Source organism: Chelonoidis abingdonii, chromosome 5, assembly GCF_003597395.2.
Source record: "Chelonoidis abingdonii isolate Lonesome George chromosome 5, CheloAbing_2.0, whole genome shotgun sequence".
In the NCBI taxonomy this organism is placed as follows: Eukaryota; Metazoa; Chordata; order Testudines; family Testudinidae; genus Chelonoidis; species Chelonoidis abingdonii.
Window position 1 is genome coordinate 58738035 of NC_133773.1, and position 17282 is coordinate 58755316.

At 42.9% G+C, this 17282-nt stretch overlaps 2 protein-coding genes across 2 annotated transcripts in view; one reads left to right on the plus strand and one right to left on the minus strand.

The window, feature by feature from the left end:
* NR3C2 (nuclear receptor subfamily 3 group C member 2) overlaps positions 1 to 17282 on the minus strand; it is a 651149-nt gene that overhangs the window by 259600 nt on the left and 374267 nt on the right. The gene's annotated exons all lie outside the window — the stretch shown is intronic.
* ARHGAP10 (Rho GTPase activating protein 10) overlaps positions 1 to 17282 on the plus strand; it is a 255503-nt gene that overhangs the window by 137341 nt on the left and 100880 nt on the right. The window contains exons 12-13 of the mRNA XM_075066743.1: positions 8675 to 8738; positions 10243 to 10308. Coding sequence (XP_074922844.1) covers positions 8675 to 8738; positions 10243 to 10308 — 130 coding nt within the window. The remainder of the gene's footprint in view (positions 1 to 8674; positions 8739 to 10242; positions 10309 to 17282) is intronic.

Here is a 17282-nt window from a genome sequence, read left to right on the forward strand (position 1 = left end):
AAAGAGAGAGATAGTTAAAGACAATTCTGGAGTAGTTGTTAGTGACCTACTTCTACGTGAAAAAAAAAATTTTTTTCTGTCCCAGCCGCCTTCAAATATGCCTGGCTCCACAGGCTTTAAGTGCTGCTCCTCCTGTAAGGATGCTATCCCTCTCTCTGATGGACATTCACAGTGCATAAAATGCTTGGGGGAGACCCATATTCCCCAAAAATGTACTCACTGCACTAAACTAAGCTCCAGAGCAAGAAAGGATAGAGAGATAAAACTCAAAACTTATTTTACTTCAGAAATCTGTAGGGTCCGCCTCAGACCCTGGCGTGAACTCTGCCTCCGCTCATGGACACAGCTCTCCCACTTCAAAAAAGCAGAAGAAAGCAGCTAAACGAGAACACCTTCACTCAAAGTCAAAAGAAACCCTTAGACACAAACCTTCTCTGGTCAGATCCACAGTCTCTTTACCGGTGCTCCCCCGCCTGACCACTTTCAACGAGTCAGGCTCCTCCGGCACCCTGCTAAACCCGCCTGTGCTTTCGGCGGCAGCGCGAGGCTCCAGTGCTGAGGCGACAGGCTTTCAGTTGCCTGCCTCGATTATGGCACCTATCGGCACCGCGATGAATGCGGCACCGACAACTCAGGCCCCCCTGAGGCACCGCAGCCTGCTATTAATAGCATGGCACCAACTATGGCACCAGCATTAACAACACTACTTGGCACGGAGCCAAGATTAAGAACTCCAGTGTCAGCCCGGGTTCCCTCACAGCAATTCTATCAGATTTCGCCTTCGGCTGCCTCAGCTCTGCCGTTTACCCACTCAAGTGACCTCCTAGTGTCACCTATGCTGCAATCGTCCTTTCTTAGAGATGGCTTCTCCCTAACGAATGATTCAGGGTCTGAACAGCCTTCCTCCAGTGAGGAGGAGTCTGAACTACAGGGTGATGTTTCAATACAATCAGAATTCCGTCCTCAGAGTCCTGTCACCCGCGGACACAGGAAAATTGTCTCAGACCACCCTTGAGACCCTGCCTCCTGGTGTGTTAATCCCTGGATGGCACCACTTATGCCTTTTCCACTACCATGGCAGTATTGGGCCCCATGGGCATCTTTCCCTCGGCAGCACACCCGCTATTCTACTCAGATGAGATGCGAACGTCCAAATCATATGACTCACTTGGCGGCACCCTCCCATCCTCAGGATCAATTAACTCCAGCTCCTGACCCAGTATTAACTGAAGTACCAACTGAAGCAATGCCTAAAGAAGCTTTACTTCCCTCCCCTCCTCAGACAATTTTTTGAAATCAGGATCTGTTTAAAAGGTTGCCAGTGAAGCTTAGAATCAATCTAGAGGAATACCTGGCCAACAATGAATTAAACGGCATCGTCAACACTCTTCGTCATCAGCAACTGGCATACTAATAATCCAGCCCTTCTGGAAACCTGCTAAATCCATTTGCAGCTCCAGCCACAAAGCAGCGCTACTCAAACAAGCGGACGCACCCCAATCAAAAGAAAAAACACAGTATTTCACGCCATAACCGCCAACAAGGTAGGCAAACGCCTAGACTCTGGGTCCGCAAGTGATGCCTCTCAACTTTGCAATTTTGAATGCAATACCGCAATTCTGCAAAGTCGAACCATAAAACATAACAAGTTTATGGATTTATTGAACAATCCAGACACAAGAAACAACTGATTTACAGCTTTAGTTCCGAGGGCAAATGCATATCACGCACGGCGTCTTCAAGCAGCTTGGATTCAGCGAATACCACTAAGAATCACCGTACAGGCGGTCGATGCGCCGAGGTTCATGGCTTTCCTCGTTCCTCTTTCCTAGTCGAGTCAGAGCATCCATAGAAGGACTCCCTTTGATGGTGACAAACTCTTGCTTCCACACTAATAGGTGTCACTCACGAGAAGACTCAGGGGCAACTTTCGGTTCTTAAGCATCCAAACACTCTACAAACAGAAGGACAGTACAGGATATAACTTACACCGTCCAACTACCACCCTATATACTCAGCATTTCCAAGATCTCAGATCAACAACAACAAATCAACGCCAGAGATCCAGAAGCATGGCGCGCACCATATTCTTCTGGACCCCCTTCTGCCGAACTAATACAGCAATTTGAACTTTAGTCGAGGTCTTCAACATCGTCCCAACTTCACGTATGCCTCCTACAACTTCTTGAAACGCTAAGCATTTTATACCAATGGCAGAAATACCACCGACAAGTGGTGTTCAGGTCATCAAACTGGGATCTATCCCTTCTCTCCTTACCTCCCACCCACCACCTTCCCCTCCTCATTCAGGAACACTTCCAACTGCCACTACGCTAGCAAGAAGTACACACATCTCCTTCACTTGGGTGCTATTGAACCGAGTGCCAAAGCAAAGGAAAGGTATCTAACTCCCCTTATATTCTAACAGAAAAGAAAACCGAGGATGCGACTGATGCCTCTAACCTCGAGGTCAACAATTTGTCAAAAAAGCAAAGTTAAGATGTTATCTCACACCATAATTCCACCTGGAGCAGGGGATTGGTTTTCACCGACCTACAAGACGTCTACCTTTCATGTCACTGATCCCACGGCCCACAGACGTTTTCGCTTTACACCTCAGCGCTCATATAACATAAGAGTTTAACTATTGGCCTTTCCAACTCCCCCCTCCGAGTTTCTCCAGCTCCAGCGTAGTCCAGCTACTCAGAAAAAAGGATCATTACATCCCTTACCTAGACAATTGCTTCCGAAGCTCCACAATTCACGAGGCCCTGCGCTTCACACAAATCACCCAATCGAGTGTTTCCATCGGGCCCTGGCCGAACTAAACAAAAACAATCAATAAGTCTACCCAGAACCTGGAGTTTAATAGGAGCGAGCCTCGACTCCATAACTGAGGGCATCTCTCCACCCGACTAATTCAATACATGAAATGTGAGCTACAAGGCTTGCATAAAACACCCTGTGTCAGCCCCGAGACTGCCTCCACTACTAGGGCACATTCCTGTGCACTTCCTGGTCCCAGAATGCCACGTCTCAATAAAAAACATGTAGGTGCATTCCAAGCTGCTGCAACGTTACGAACGAAATCGCACTCACTAAACAAACAATGAACCATACCTACCGGTCAAAGACTCTCATATGTGACAGCCCGTCAACCTCTTTCCCTGAGTCCCTTCCTCCAGAAAACCCCAACGTGTGATTGAGGCCAATGTCAATCCCTCAGAGCTGGGGGGCCCACATGCTCTCACCAAACATCACAATGGGTAATGTCTCATTCCGAAGACCTCTGCACATAAAAGACTCTAAGAACTTCGAGTATATGGAATGCTTCCGCTGCTTCCTCCACTAATAAAACAGCCAATGTACCGCATATGACAGACAACATTGCCTGCCATGTTCTAACATAAACAGACAGGAGGAGAATGTTCCCAACTCTCTTTGCTCAGAGCCATAAAACCGGAATATGTGCTTGCGAACCAATCCGCATATCAGCTACTAGTCTCCAGGCGTGAGTGAACACTACTGCCGATGATTAGACATGAGTTCCCTTCGGAGCACGAATGGCATAGACAAGTAGAATCATTCACAAACTAATTTCGATACTTGGTCACCAGCAAAAAATAGTATCTCTCGCAACCGGGAACACAAAATGCCTCAATTCTGCTCAGGGGACCTGGGCCAAACACTCCATGGAGAACGCATCATGACTATGGCACCAGCACTGTCGCTTATGCTGTTCTCCTCTTTCCCCCAATACAATTGCTCAACAGGTCTCACAAAGATACGAACGAATCTTGCCAAGGGTGAATCTGTGATCGCAATCCCTCCTGGCCCGGACAACCTGGTTCCTGTCCTCACAGATGTCAATCAACACCGATATCTGCTCTCATCCCGACCTCTATCACAGCACACGGCCGGCTCTCACCGCAATCTCTCCATTCTTGACCCAAAAGCTAGTACCTGCATGTTCCCAACGAGAACAACGTTCTGACAATGTCAAGAGAATACTTCTTACACAGCAGACACAATCACCCGTACCACTAATCTCTGAAAGTGGAACAGATTCACAAATGGTGCTCAAAGCCAAACCAACTGTCCCTCCTCTCACTTTCACTGCGTACTTGGATTATCTATGGAACAAATCCGCCTTCATGTCATTCCATAGGCCACTAGCTGCCATCAAACCTTCTCAATGCTACTGTCGACAGTACCCAAGTCGGTCTTCATCATCCATCACCTCATTCCAATGAAGGAGACTCCAAACCCAAATACCAGACATATAAGCACTACCCCTCCAGGAATCTTTCAGCATAGTACTCGTCATCGTTTAACTCATAAACCCTTTGAGCCCTTACCCACTTGCGCCTTAATATGCACACTTGCAATGAAAAAAACCTTATTGGTGGCCAATACTGCGCAGACGGGCAGGTGAGATAGCAGCCCTTATGGCAGATCCACCATATACGCTCTTCTTCAAGGACAAAGTTACTCTACGCCTACACCCAAAATTCCTTCCAAAAGTTCATGCTTCATTTCACATCAATAAACCAATACACCTACCAACTTGCTTTCCGAAACTACGTGCAAACTCCTTTGAAGCCACAGTGCACACACTTGATGTGCGCAGGGCCTTATCCTTTTATTTGGACAGAACTCAACCCTTCAGAAACTCTCCTAGACTCTTTGTCTCCATCGCGGAGCATTCCAAAGGCGTGGCTATCTCTACCCAGAGACTTTCGAACTGGATCTCTGATTGCATACGACTCTGCTATCAGATAAAGAACGTTACACCTCCAGCATTGATCAGAACAGATTCCACTAGATCTGTATCTACCTCTGTAGCCTTCTTACGTGAAGTACTCTTGTCTGACATTTGTAGGGTGGCCATTTGGTCCTCCCAGCACACATTCGTTAAACACTATGCCCTTCCTCAAGGCCCTCTCTCTGACACTCAATTAGGCAGGGCAGTATTATCTACTGCATTCCTGCCAGATCCGAAGTCCCTACCTCCTTGAGATACACTGCTTCAAAGTCACCTACAGTGGAGCATCCACATGAACATCTCTTGAAGAAGAAGAGGAGATTACTCACCTTTTGCATGTTCTTCGAGATGAGTGTCCCTGTGGATGCTCCACTACCCACCTTCCTCCCCTCTACTTCAGAGTTCGGGTAGCCTCCGTTGTAGAGAAGGAACTGAGGGAACCGGCCGTGCATGCTCACTAGAGGTATACTCAGAGCGAGGGCCAGGCTCTGAGCATGCGTGGCCGCTATGAGTATTGCTGCAAAAATCTCCGATCAAAGGCGCAGGGGCGCACCGACACCTAGAGTGGAGCGCCCACAGTGACACTCATCTCGAAGAACGTCAGTTACTGCACATGGTGAGTAACCTCCTCTTGTCCCACAGAAGTTAATGGTTCTTCTCACAGGAGTAAAATTTAAGCACAGGCATAGATGTGTGTAGTGTTGAGGTCTAAGTTCACGCCTGCTTTGAGAAAAACTATCCCATTGTTCATGTCAACTCATTTCATACTATAAGTGCCTTAAGGGTACAACTTACTTCTAAACATAACAAAACTTTACTGATTGAGATTATATTTTTATGGAAGTCAGAAGATATAACGATATGGCATTGGAAACAATAATTTAGTCACATTGCACACATATATAAAAAGAGCATAAAGGCTAACTTCTTATATAGTAGTATAAAATACTGCAGATCTGCAAGGGTAGTGAGTTAATGTAGCAGTGAGAATCAAAACTTGTGTGTCCTCGAAATCTGAACCATAACCTGGCATTAAATATATATAAATATATTTTGACTGTTTGCCCTTTCCGGTGGAGAAAGAGGTAATGATGAATGTTGAAAAGGATATTTAATGGCCCACAGCTGGGCAGATTATTACAAGTACCAGTTAAAATTCGGATTCAGTTTGCTCAATGCGCAGCAGTGTATTGGAGAAAGAATTACACAAGCAGTAAAAGGTTATATAATACATCTTCCTAATATGCCTCAATTCCCCAATCATAAACCCACAGTAACTATGTTGGCCTTACACAGTATCTTGATTGGCAAACAAAGCAGGTATAGCTACCAGTCCTAAATGGAGACTCAATTCCTCTCCTCTCCTCAGTTACTTGGTCTGTCAAATGTCTCCTGAAGCAGGGTCTTGGTTACCCCAAGACCCTCTGGTTCAAAAGTCCTACAAAAGTCCCTCGGAGCAGGTTGTTGGCTACTCTGAGGCCTTCTGTCTTACAGCATCACAGGCCTCTTCAGATGTTAATTGGTGAACTAACGAACTCTTCTTAGCATTTATACCACTTGTTCTCAGAGGAGTCACGTGTCCCAGAAATATGCCCTGCGTGCATTTCATTACTAGGGCTGTCAAGTAATTAAAAAAAGTAATCATGATTAATCACACTGTTCAACAATAATAGAACACCATTTATTTAAATATTTTTGGATGTTTTCTACATTTTCAAATATATTGATTTCAATTACAACACAGAATACAAAGTGTACAGTGTCATACGTTTGACGAATTGGGTATTCATCCATGAAAGCTTATGCTCCAATACTTCTGTTAGTCTGTAAGGTGCCACAGGACTCTTTGTAACTTTTCACAGATCCAGACTAACACGGCTAGCCCTCTGACACTTGACAAAGTGTATAGTGCTCACTTTATATTTATTTTTGATTACAAGTGTTTGCACTGTAAAAAGACAAAAGAAATAGTATTTTTCAGTTCACCTCATACAAGTACTGTAGTGCTGTCTCTTTATCATGAAAATTAAACTTACAAATATAGAATTGTGTACAAAAAAAAGCATTCAAAAATAAAACGATGTAAAATTTTAGAGCCTACAAGTCCAGTCAGTCCTACTTCTTGTTCAGCCAATCGCTCAGACAAATAAGTTTGTTTATATTTGCAGGAGATAATGCTGCCTGCTTTTCATTTACAATATCACCTGAAAGTGAGGATAGACATTATCATGGCACTATTGTAGCCAGTGTCACAAGATATTTACGTGCCAGTTGTGCTAAAGATTGATATGTTTCTTCACGCCTCAATCACCATTCCAGGGAGCATGCGTCTGTGCTTATGACGGGTTTTGCTCGATAGCAATCCAAAGCAGTGCAGACTGACACATGTTCATTTTCATTATCTGAGTCAGATGCCACCAGCGGAAGGTTGATTTTCTTTTTTGGTTGTTTGGGTTCTGTAGTTTCCGCATTGGAGTGTTGCTCTTTTAAAACTTCTGAAAGCATACTTCCTACCTAGTCCCTCTCAGATTTTCGAAGGCACTTCAGATTCTTAAATCTTGGGTCGAGTGCTTTAGCTATCTTTACAAATCTCACATTGGTACCTTCTTTGTGTTTTTGTCAAATCTGCAGTGAAAATGTTCTTAAAATGAACAATGTGTGTTGGGTCATCATCCAAGACTGGCATAACGTTAAATATATGGCAGAAAGCGGGTAAAACAAGGCAGGGGATGTAGTATTCTCCCCCGAAGAACTGAGTCACAAATTTAATTAATGCATTATTTTTTTAACTAGCATCATCAGCATGGAAGCATGTCCTCTGGAATGGTGGCCGAAGCATGAAGGGGCATACGAATGTTTAGCATATCTGGCATGTAAACACCTTGCAATGCTGGCTACAAAAGTGCCATGCAAGATACGTGTTCTCACTTTCTGGTGACATTGTAAATAAGAAGAGGACAGCGTTATCTCTTGTAAATGTAAACAAACTTGTTTGTCTTAGTGATAGGCTCAACAAGAAGTAGGACTTGTAGGCTCTGAAGTTTTACATTGTTTTGTTTTTGAGTGCAGTTACCTAACAAAACAAACAAACAAAAAAAATCTACATTTGTAAGTTGCACTTTCAGAGCAAAGAGATTGCACTATTGTACTTGTATGAGGTGAATGGGAAAATACTATTTCTTCTGTTTATCATTTTTACAGTGCAAATATTTGTAATCAAAATTTTGATTTCAGTTACAACACAGAATACAAGATATATATGAAAATGTAGAAAAACATCCAAAATATTTAATAAATTTTAATTAGTATTATCTTGCTTAACAGTGTGATTAATACTGCGATTAATCGTGATTAATTTTTTTGAGTTAATCGCGTGAGTTAACTACAAATAATCAACAGCCCTATTCATTACTGGCTTTTCTAATTAATATTTAAGAAAGGACTGCAAAACAGAGACCAAAGATCAGTTGATGTTTATCCTTTCCTCAATCATTCACTTGAGTTCTTAGTGTGGTGCCATCTTAAAGGGTCATTTTGACCTGGGTCAGCCTGTGCCAACCTCACTGATTGCGTGTTTTTGCGTTTTCTTTACTTGTTGAGCTGGCCATTGGCTTATATGTTCCAAAGTTCCATTTTGAAACACACACACAGATAGAGCCTCTGATCACTCTCAATAAATTTCCATACCAACTGTCTGATGCTAAGAGAACCCTGCTCCCAGAATCCTCTAGCAAATTCAAACATATCAAGCCATACCAAACTCATGTTCACCACATTCATTCATATCAATCACAATAATTCATAATAATTTGGCAACGTCCCAACAATGAACGCAGCTATTCTCCTTGTATTCAGGGGTTAATGCATGTGTTCTTTGTAATCCTGGGCTTTATTCTGCTCCCACTCAAGTGGATTGAAAAACTTCCATGGTGTAGGATCAAGCCAACAGTGAAGGTGAAGACCAGATGCTTAGGTGAAATGTGGCTTGGAACATGACTTTTGATTTAGTAGAAAAGAGATTAGACAGTGCCACAAAGATAGTTGGTCCTCAAGTATTATCCTGTGAATACATTAGGTTTTAGGTAGCCCATTCATCAGCTGCCATGAAGAGATGCACATACACGTCCTAAATCTGTGGTGGGGAAATTCTTTTGGCTTGTGTAGGACATATTTTGTTGGGGATGATAGAATGATTCTATAGGGGAGAAGCATCGCAATGTGTTGCGTACAATTACTCTCTTCTCCAGTCGGGTTAACTTTCTTAGATTTTATTCATTATACATAATACTTTTAAAAAAAGAGACATTGGATCAATTTTTTAGGTTTGTCAAAATATTTAAAGCTAAAGGTATAAATAATGATTTTTGATAAACCAATTTCTTGAAATGACCTCCCGAACTTTGAAATATTTTAATATTTCAAACTTTGGGAGATCATTTAAAAAAATTGTTCAAAAATAATTTTAAAAATTTATAGCTTAAAAATTGATTTTTGTGGTCATATCCTTTATTTAATAAACAAGAAGTTCACATGAGACTTCTCCTCATATGATTTTCACTTTATTTTAAAAGGGAATATCATGGAATTATTTAAACAAGATCTGAAATACAGTTATTGTCTTTTTGGCTGTTTGTTGAGGGTTTTCCATCAGAAAGTCTTTGTGTGCATTTTAGTTTTATGGGTGTGTTTTAAGAATTGGGGTTTTCCTTCAAAAATCTACAGTGCATATAGCAAGTATTCAAATATTCAAGATCCTGCAGGACATGTTCCATGAGCTGAGAATTTTTTAGGATTAGTCTACTTTGCTTTGTAGTAAATAATCTTAAACCGCATTCTTCTCCTGCCAACATATGTGTCTAATTACGGGTCCAATCCTGCAAAGATTTACTACTGTGAATAGACTCTCTGAAGTCACTACACCTTGTAGCAAGTGCTTGCAGGATGGTTTCTGTACAAATATAAGAGAGCAAAAAAGAAAAAATTCTCTAGAAAATGTAACAAAGGTGCCTACTTCTGGAATTTTTCCTCAGTTTGGGCTGATTGAGCCCTATCTGTAGAGTTAGGTGTGATATTACTTTCTACCAAGAAAGCAGCACTAGATTGGCCTTGAATCTTTGTATCTTTGGGCATATCTACATGAACACTTCCTGCACAGCAAGCAGAAGTGTATCTCTGCAGCATTCCAACATGCTGCGCACTGACTGTTCTGTGGTCCCTGCTGATAACACGTGAAAAGTTCCCTAGTGTGCGCTGACGTACTGTGGTTTGAAACGGAAGTAGATGAAAATACATTAGGGAATGTGTAGAGCATAGCAGCAAGATCCGCACAGAGAGCTGGTGTGAAGCATCCTGGAATGCTGTAAATTTATACCTCAGCTTGCTGCATATAGTGTTTGTGTAGACATGCCATCTGTGAGAAAAAGACAAATATATTATTAATTGTTCTTAAAACCTTTTCAAACTGTTTTTCCTTTTAGGTGCACAGTTGGATAACATAGGGTTCACAATTCTGAAAAAATGCATCAGTGCAGTTGAAACACGAGGTAATGATCAACTCAACCAAATGCTGCTGCTCATGAGGGAAGGGCAAAGATGACTGAGGCCTGCAAGAAGGTGGAAATGGTGTGTGAGTGTGGATCTGATATAAAATCTCACCTGGTCCATTGTAGAGCTTGGAGAAGGTGGAGGTCAGATGCAGAAGAAGCATCTGTCCAGCCCTTCCATTTTAGCTGTTGCTGTGCTCCAGGTAGAATCATAGAACCATAGGGTTAGAAGGGACCGCAAGGGTCATTTTGTCTAACCCACTGCCAAGATGCATGATTTGTTGGGTCTAAGGGGGATCTGCTCTTGTGTATATGAAAATGTGTCCTGTCCTCCTGAGGAAACCCTGGTGGAGGGTCTGTAAGTATATTCTTCCTCACTCTTGTGTCAGGCCTCATGCATTCCCAGTGTTTGTAGAAAGTAGGTTAGATATTTGCCAGTGGTTACTGAGACACCATCCAGGGATGTGTGTAGTTCCTACTCCTCACTCTGTAGGCTATAAGGGGCTAAATATGCTGCTAATTAAGCTTTTACTTTTTAAAAAGGTATAACATTTATTTAGACTTGTCTTTCAAGAGAACAATGTTGAGTGAGGCAGAACAGTGAAATAAACTAATATATGTTCATGTTTTCCTTTTGAAGAGGAGATTAAATTAAAATGGATAATTTACTACCCTCTATTTGTTCTTCTTGATGTGAAAAGAGCAATTGGAATTGGAGTTGTGTAGTCTTTCCATACTGGAGCTGAGTGACTAATGTTGCACAGAGCAGATTAGTATCTTTCTGTTATATCACTTTCCTTACTTTCAGGATGCAGTGGTGTAAAACAGTAGTTCTGTCACATCTGCTGTCAGTCCAAGGTCCTTCTTGTTAAGCAAAGTTTTCTACTTGTGTACTTAGGGTATGGCTACACTTGGAATTTCACAGCGCTGCCACGGCAGCGCTTTGAAGTGTGAGTGTGGTCGGAGCGGCAGCGCTGGGAGAGAGCTCTCTCAACGCTGCATGTAAACCACATCCTTTACGGGTGTAGCGTGCAGCGCTTCGAGCCGCGCTTCCAGCACTGCCGCCCTGATTACACTGACGCTTTACAGCGCTGTATCTTGCAGCGCTCAGGGGGGTGTTTTTTCACACCGCTGAGCGCGAAACTTGCAGCGCTGTAAAATGTGAGTGTAACCAAGGCCTTAGAATACCATATAACTGATGAATACAAGTAGTTTTGTGAAGTTGGGAACTTAACCATTAATAACAAAGAATAATCTCAGGAACTGTTTCCATTGGATTTTAACATCAATCCACTCTGATAGGTTTTTGAATAATTTTAGGTTAGACCAGATATGAACTGACATTATTTTGGGCTTTGTAGTTTTTCAAATAGTTGTCAGATTTCCTTAGCTTAATCCATCATTTTAATTATTTTAGTTATCTAGATGAGTGGTTCTCAACCTGTGGTCTGCAAACCCCCTGGGGATCCATGGACTATATCTAAGGGGTTTGTGAAAGACTTAGATTGAAAACTTACTGAACAGAATTCAGCTATATATGTAAACAACAGATTTCCAAATGTTTCTGCACCTCCATTTGAAATCTAGGGCTCCACAAATCAAAAATGGTTGAGAACCACTGATCTAAATTAAAATCTTAGATTTATGTGTGTCATCATTCAAAAAAAATGCTGATAAAATGTAAATAAGTCTTAAAACACATGCTTTTCTCCACAGGAGTGAGGAAGTAGCAAGCTACTTTATCAACAATTACATATAAGTTATGTAATTATGTTATGTTAGAAACGGGGCTGGTAGCCTGGCCTATTATTAGGGTTGCCTGAACTTATAAAACCCTGTTTTCAGTTGTTTATAACTTTGCCAAACTTTAATTTTTTTCATGCCAGGTGTGTGCCTCAGGCCAAAGGATTGATTGATTTATTGAGCATTTCTGTTTAAATGGTTTAGCTCTTTCAGGGATCAAGGCTAGGAAAAAATACCTTATTTTGCCTGTGTTAAAAAAACCTAGACCTTTTCTTTGAAAAACTCTAGTACCTCCGTGCATTGGTGCAAGGACTTGAAATTTGGTAGGGGCGTCCTTTGTGTGTCAGGAATGTGCCTTTTGCCATCCCTGTGAAGATCTGCCCAAATCTGGGCAAGTTATAAGCCTTAGAAAAATCACAGTTCGTACGAGCTGAATAGATATTTCTCAGATTTTAGTTACTAAACTCTCTAACAATTCCATCTATAATGAGCATGCTCCAGCCCTAAGATCAACTGGACTTTCCCTGCAATTTCAGCTTTCAGCTGTAGTTGGCTGTACTGGGCCAAGGTCTGGACACATTGAACTGTGAGAGCAGGAAGACTGTCTCTATTGTCCTCTCAGTGACCCTCTCCTGGGCCTAAACAGGGTGGAGGAGGATGTCTGATTCTAATGTAGAGTGGACAAGAGCTATACCTGTTGGTGGAAATAGATTGGGATGAGAAGACTGGGACTGAGAATCCAGTGGGAAGTGGAGATGGATCTGATGTGGAACAGTGTGAAGGGGAAGAACTGGGACTGGCTGGGCAAAAAGACTGAGACAAAGAGCTGAGGGCATATGTGCTAAGAGTTGGACTGGAAAACAGTGGGATAAAGAATGTAAATGTGGGCTGGGGATGATGGGAGGCTGTGAAGGGAAATCAGATGAGGAGCTGGGGGAGGAGGGGAGACTGGGACTGGGATGTGGGGCCCAGAGGGGTGAGATTAGGACTTGCTGGCCAGGGTGATTGGGACTGGGATGAGAAGCCAGAGGAGTGGATACTGGTGATGGCTAGGTGAGACGAGTGTGACTAGGATGAGGATCTTGGGGTGGGGAAGACCAGGACTGGAACAAGGACAGGTTGCATGGGGAAGGTGTGAAAGGGGTCAAGCTTGGGTAAATGAACAGACGTGTCTGTGCCCAGTAGAGTTCACTCTCTTGCAGAACCAGAATGGAACCCAAGATTCCCAAGGCTCACCATTCCTCTGCTGTCATCAAATATCTGTGTAACCCACTGACAAATTGTCCCATCCTCCTTAATGCTGCTATTCCTGCTATCATGTGAACAGTTAGCTCAAGTGTCGGGGATCTGTGTGGTCGATCTGCTGATGAACCATATGATTGTCAATATGATGCTATGTGATGCATTTTGTTTTTAAACTAGGAAACTGCACACTCAAAACTATGTTAAAGTAACAGTAAGGTTGCAAAGTCAATCACTCAAAAGTTAGCAAATGCTACACATGAAGCAGGAGTCCTGCAGCCATCTATCTTCTTTACTATACAACCCTCATTCATCTCTAGTGCACTGAATGAGGTATAGTCCTCTAGAAAAAATACTGTGATCATGTAATTGAAGTTACATTGTTATGCATACACACAAGGGGCTGAATGAATTCTGGCATTTCCTAACTTTGGAGTGCTTGACTTTGCAACCTTATTCTAATGTTCTTTTAATGTAGTTACTATATGCTAAAGAAACTAACAGCAGTGCATGAACGCCTAGCAGCACGGATGAACCAGCTGCTAGCAGCAGGCTCCCACCCAAACTGGCTAACACAAGGAAGGACAGTGCTGATCATGAAAGACCCCTGCAAGGGAACAGAACCATCCAACTACCGACCAATAACCTGCCTCCCCACAACATCTTCTCAGGCATCATAGCGCCAAGCACAGAACCATATGGGCCAGTCAATGAAGCACCAGCTCAAAGGGCATTTGGAACAACACAGAGGTTCAAATACACCAGTTGCTCATAGATAGAGCAGTCGACCAAGATCAAGATCTATACAGACAATCTGAGGCATAAAGAACAGCTGGATTGACTACAGAAGCCTACGACTCAATGCGCACACGTGGATCTGTGAATGTCTGGTGCTATACAAAGTCAACAGGACACTAAGGACTTCTCAAGAACTCAATGGGACTATGGAAGACAACACTGGAAGTCAACTCAAGGCAAGCTTGCAAGTGGCCCATCAAGTGTGCGCATATACCTAAGATGTGATGCACTGTCCTGCTGGTGTTCTGCATAGGCTTAAACCCCCCTCAGCCAGATAATCAAAGGACTGGATGACGGGTACAGTTCAGGGAGTGGAACTACCACATCAGCACCTCCTCTACAGGATGACATCAAGCTGTATGCTAGATGAATGAACGAGACATTGACTCGTCTCAATCCACCTGACGCGGATCTACAGTGAGGATATCGGGATGTCATTCGGACTGGAGAAGTGTGGCCAGGATGATAGTGAAGAAGAGGGAAAGGTAGTCAGACTGATGGGGTGGAACTACCACGGGCCACATAGCAGAAAAATATACAGACCAGCTACAAGTACTTTGGCCGTCCGCAGTCAATGTGGAAAACCACGATGAGGAGGCAAGGCAAGACAGCAACATCCAAGTATCAGCAAAGATAAGACAGGTCCTGAAGAGCTCAGCTCAGTGGGAAGAACAAGATCCACGGCATCAACAGATACGCCCTGCCAGTTCATCAGATACCCTGCGGTATAGTGAGCTGACCAAGGAGGACATGGAAGCTGCCGATGTGAAGACCCGGAAGCTCCTCACAATGCACGGAGGTTTCCACCCCAAGTCCAACACCCAGAGACTGTATACCAGCCGGAAAGAAGGCGGGCGGGGCTTGGTGAGCGTCAAAAGCCACTGTCTGGATGAAACCCGGAACATCCAGGAGTACATCAGTAAGATGGCCCCCAAAGATGAGCTGCTGAGAGAATGCCTGAGGCAGCAGCAGACATGGGAGGAAGACCAAGCAGAAGAAGTGCCATGGCAAGACAAGACCCTGCATGGGATGTACCATCGACAGATAGCTGAGGTGGCTGACATTGGGAAATCCTACCAGTGGCTGGAAAGGGCTGGACTAAAAGACAGCACTGAGGCACTGATCATAGCAGCACAGGAACAGGCACTGAGCACCAGATCCATTGAAGCAGGGGTCTACCACACTAGAGAGGACCAAGGTGCAGACTGTGCAGAGAGGCTCAGAGACAGTCCAACACATAGTGGCAGGATGTAAGATGCAGGCAGGAAAGCAGCATACACTGAACGGCACACAACCAAGTGGCTGGCATTGTGTACAGGAACATCTGCACAGCGTATGGGCTAGACCCTCCAAGACCAGATGGGAGATTCCACAGAAGGTTGTGGAGAATAGCAGGGCTAAGATTCTGTGGGACTTCAGATCCAGACGGACAGGCAGGTACTGGCCAATCAACCAGACATTCGTGGTAATAGACAAGGAGCAGAAGACAGCGGTGGTGATAGATATAGCAGTGCCAAGTGACAGCAACATCAGGAAGAAGGAATATGAGAAGTGGAGAAGTACCAGGGCTGAAAGAGGAACTAGAGAGGATGTGGAAAGTGAAGGCCAAAGTGGTCCCAGTGGTGGTAGGAGCACTCGGGTGGCTGTGACTCCTAAGCTGGTGAGTGGCTCCAACAGATCCCAGAACAACATCAGAGCTCTCTGTCCAGAAGAGTGCAGTGCTAGGAAGCTAAGATACTGCGCAGAACCCTCAAACTCCCAGGCCTCTGGTAGAGGACCCGAGGTTGAGGAAGACACATACCACCCATAGGGGTGAGAGGAGAATTTATTTTTATAGTAGATAACGTGCGCAATGATAGTTACTAGTGAAGAGAAAAGATTTCTTTATTATTTTAATTTTATTAAAAGTTTTCAAAAATAAATATTCACTTTTATTTGTAGGGTGGGGAATTCAGGTGTGGGTGTAGGCAATATGACTTCTATGTGGCATTCCACAATCCACTCAGCTGCGGCCTAAGGGAATATGACTTGGAAATAGTATACAAAGCCACGGTTATTGTTTATTTGTTCATTGACTCTGAATAGAGTTACCCGATAGCAACTGTGAAAAAACGGGACTAGGGGTGGAGGAGAGGTAATAGGCGCCTATATAAGAAAAAGTCACAAAAAAACGGGACTGTCCCGTTAAAAATGGAACATCTGGTCACCCTAACTCTGAGCATACTTAAGATGTATTTGAAAACAAAATAAAACAAAATCTTGCCTTGTGTATGGCAAGCGCTGTTGCTCTCATAGAGATAGATCAGTTTCTGCACTGTCACACCCATACATCTCTAATGATGTCTGTTGAGCTGTATGAGGATAAGTGGTGAAAGAATTTAGGCAAATCTCCTTGATGTACCTTTATAATAATAATAATAATGATAATAATATGAGGAAAACTATTACCCTTCAAACCTCCAAATTTTATACCTCGGTAAGAGAAGAGGCACTAAATTCAACCTTATAACAACTTTTACTGTGAATATTTTACAGTAAGTTGCTAAAGGAAGTAATGTTTAATAAAAGAAAATAGAAGACAGATGCTCCTCAGAGTCTGTGTCTGTATGCCATGTTTTATCTCTTTTAATCATAATGGGTGTGAGGTTGGTGTGGGAGGAAAAAGAGGACAGTCTAGTGTGGGTGGAAACTGAGAATAGTCTTGTCATGTCATAGCAGAAAACTGGTATGCAAAGAAAAAAAAGAAAATGAAAACATTGAGCATTAAATTGTCAATGGCTGAATAATTTTCTTGGTTGTGTTATTCATTTTATCAAGCTGAGAAGAAATAATTCACTTTGAAATAAAAAAACTACTTCAATTAAAAGTAGTATTAGCAAGTAGACTAGAATTCTTGTGAGCTGATGTATAAGGATATTTACTGATTTACTAAATTAGAAAACTTGAGGTATTAAATCAGCATTATAGTTTAAAAACTCTGTGGGCCCATTTTTCTCTGAGCATGAGCACAAGTCTGATGGGATTTTCAACCATATACTGTATCTGAGAGCAAGACTAGATGTTTTTTATTCCATTATTTACAGTTCAGCACCTTGGTGGATAATAAAAATGAGAGAGAAAAGATTATAGAAGCATCAGAGCGCTGTTCTTCCGACAGGAAAAACTGTGTGTGTGTGAGAGAGAGAGAGAGA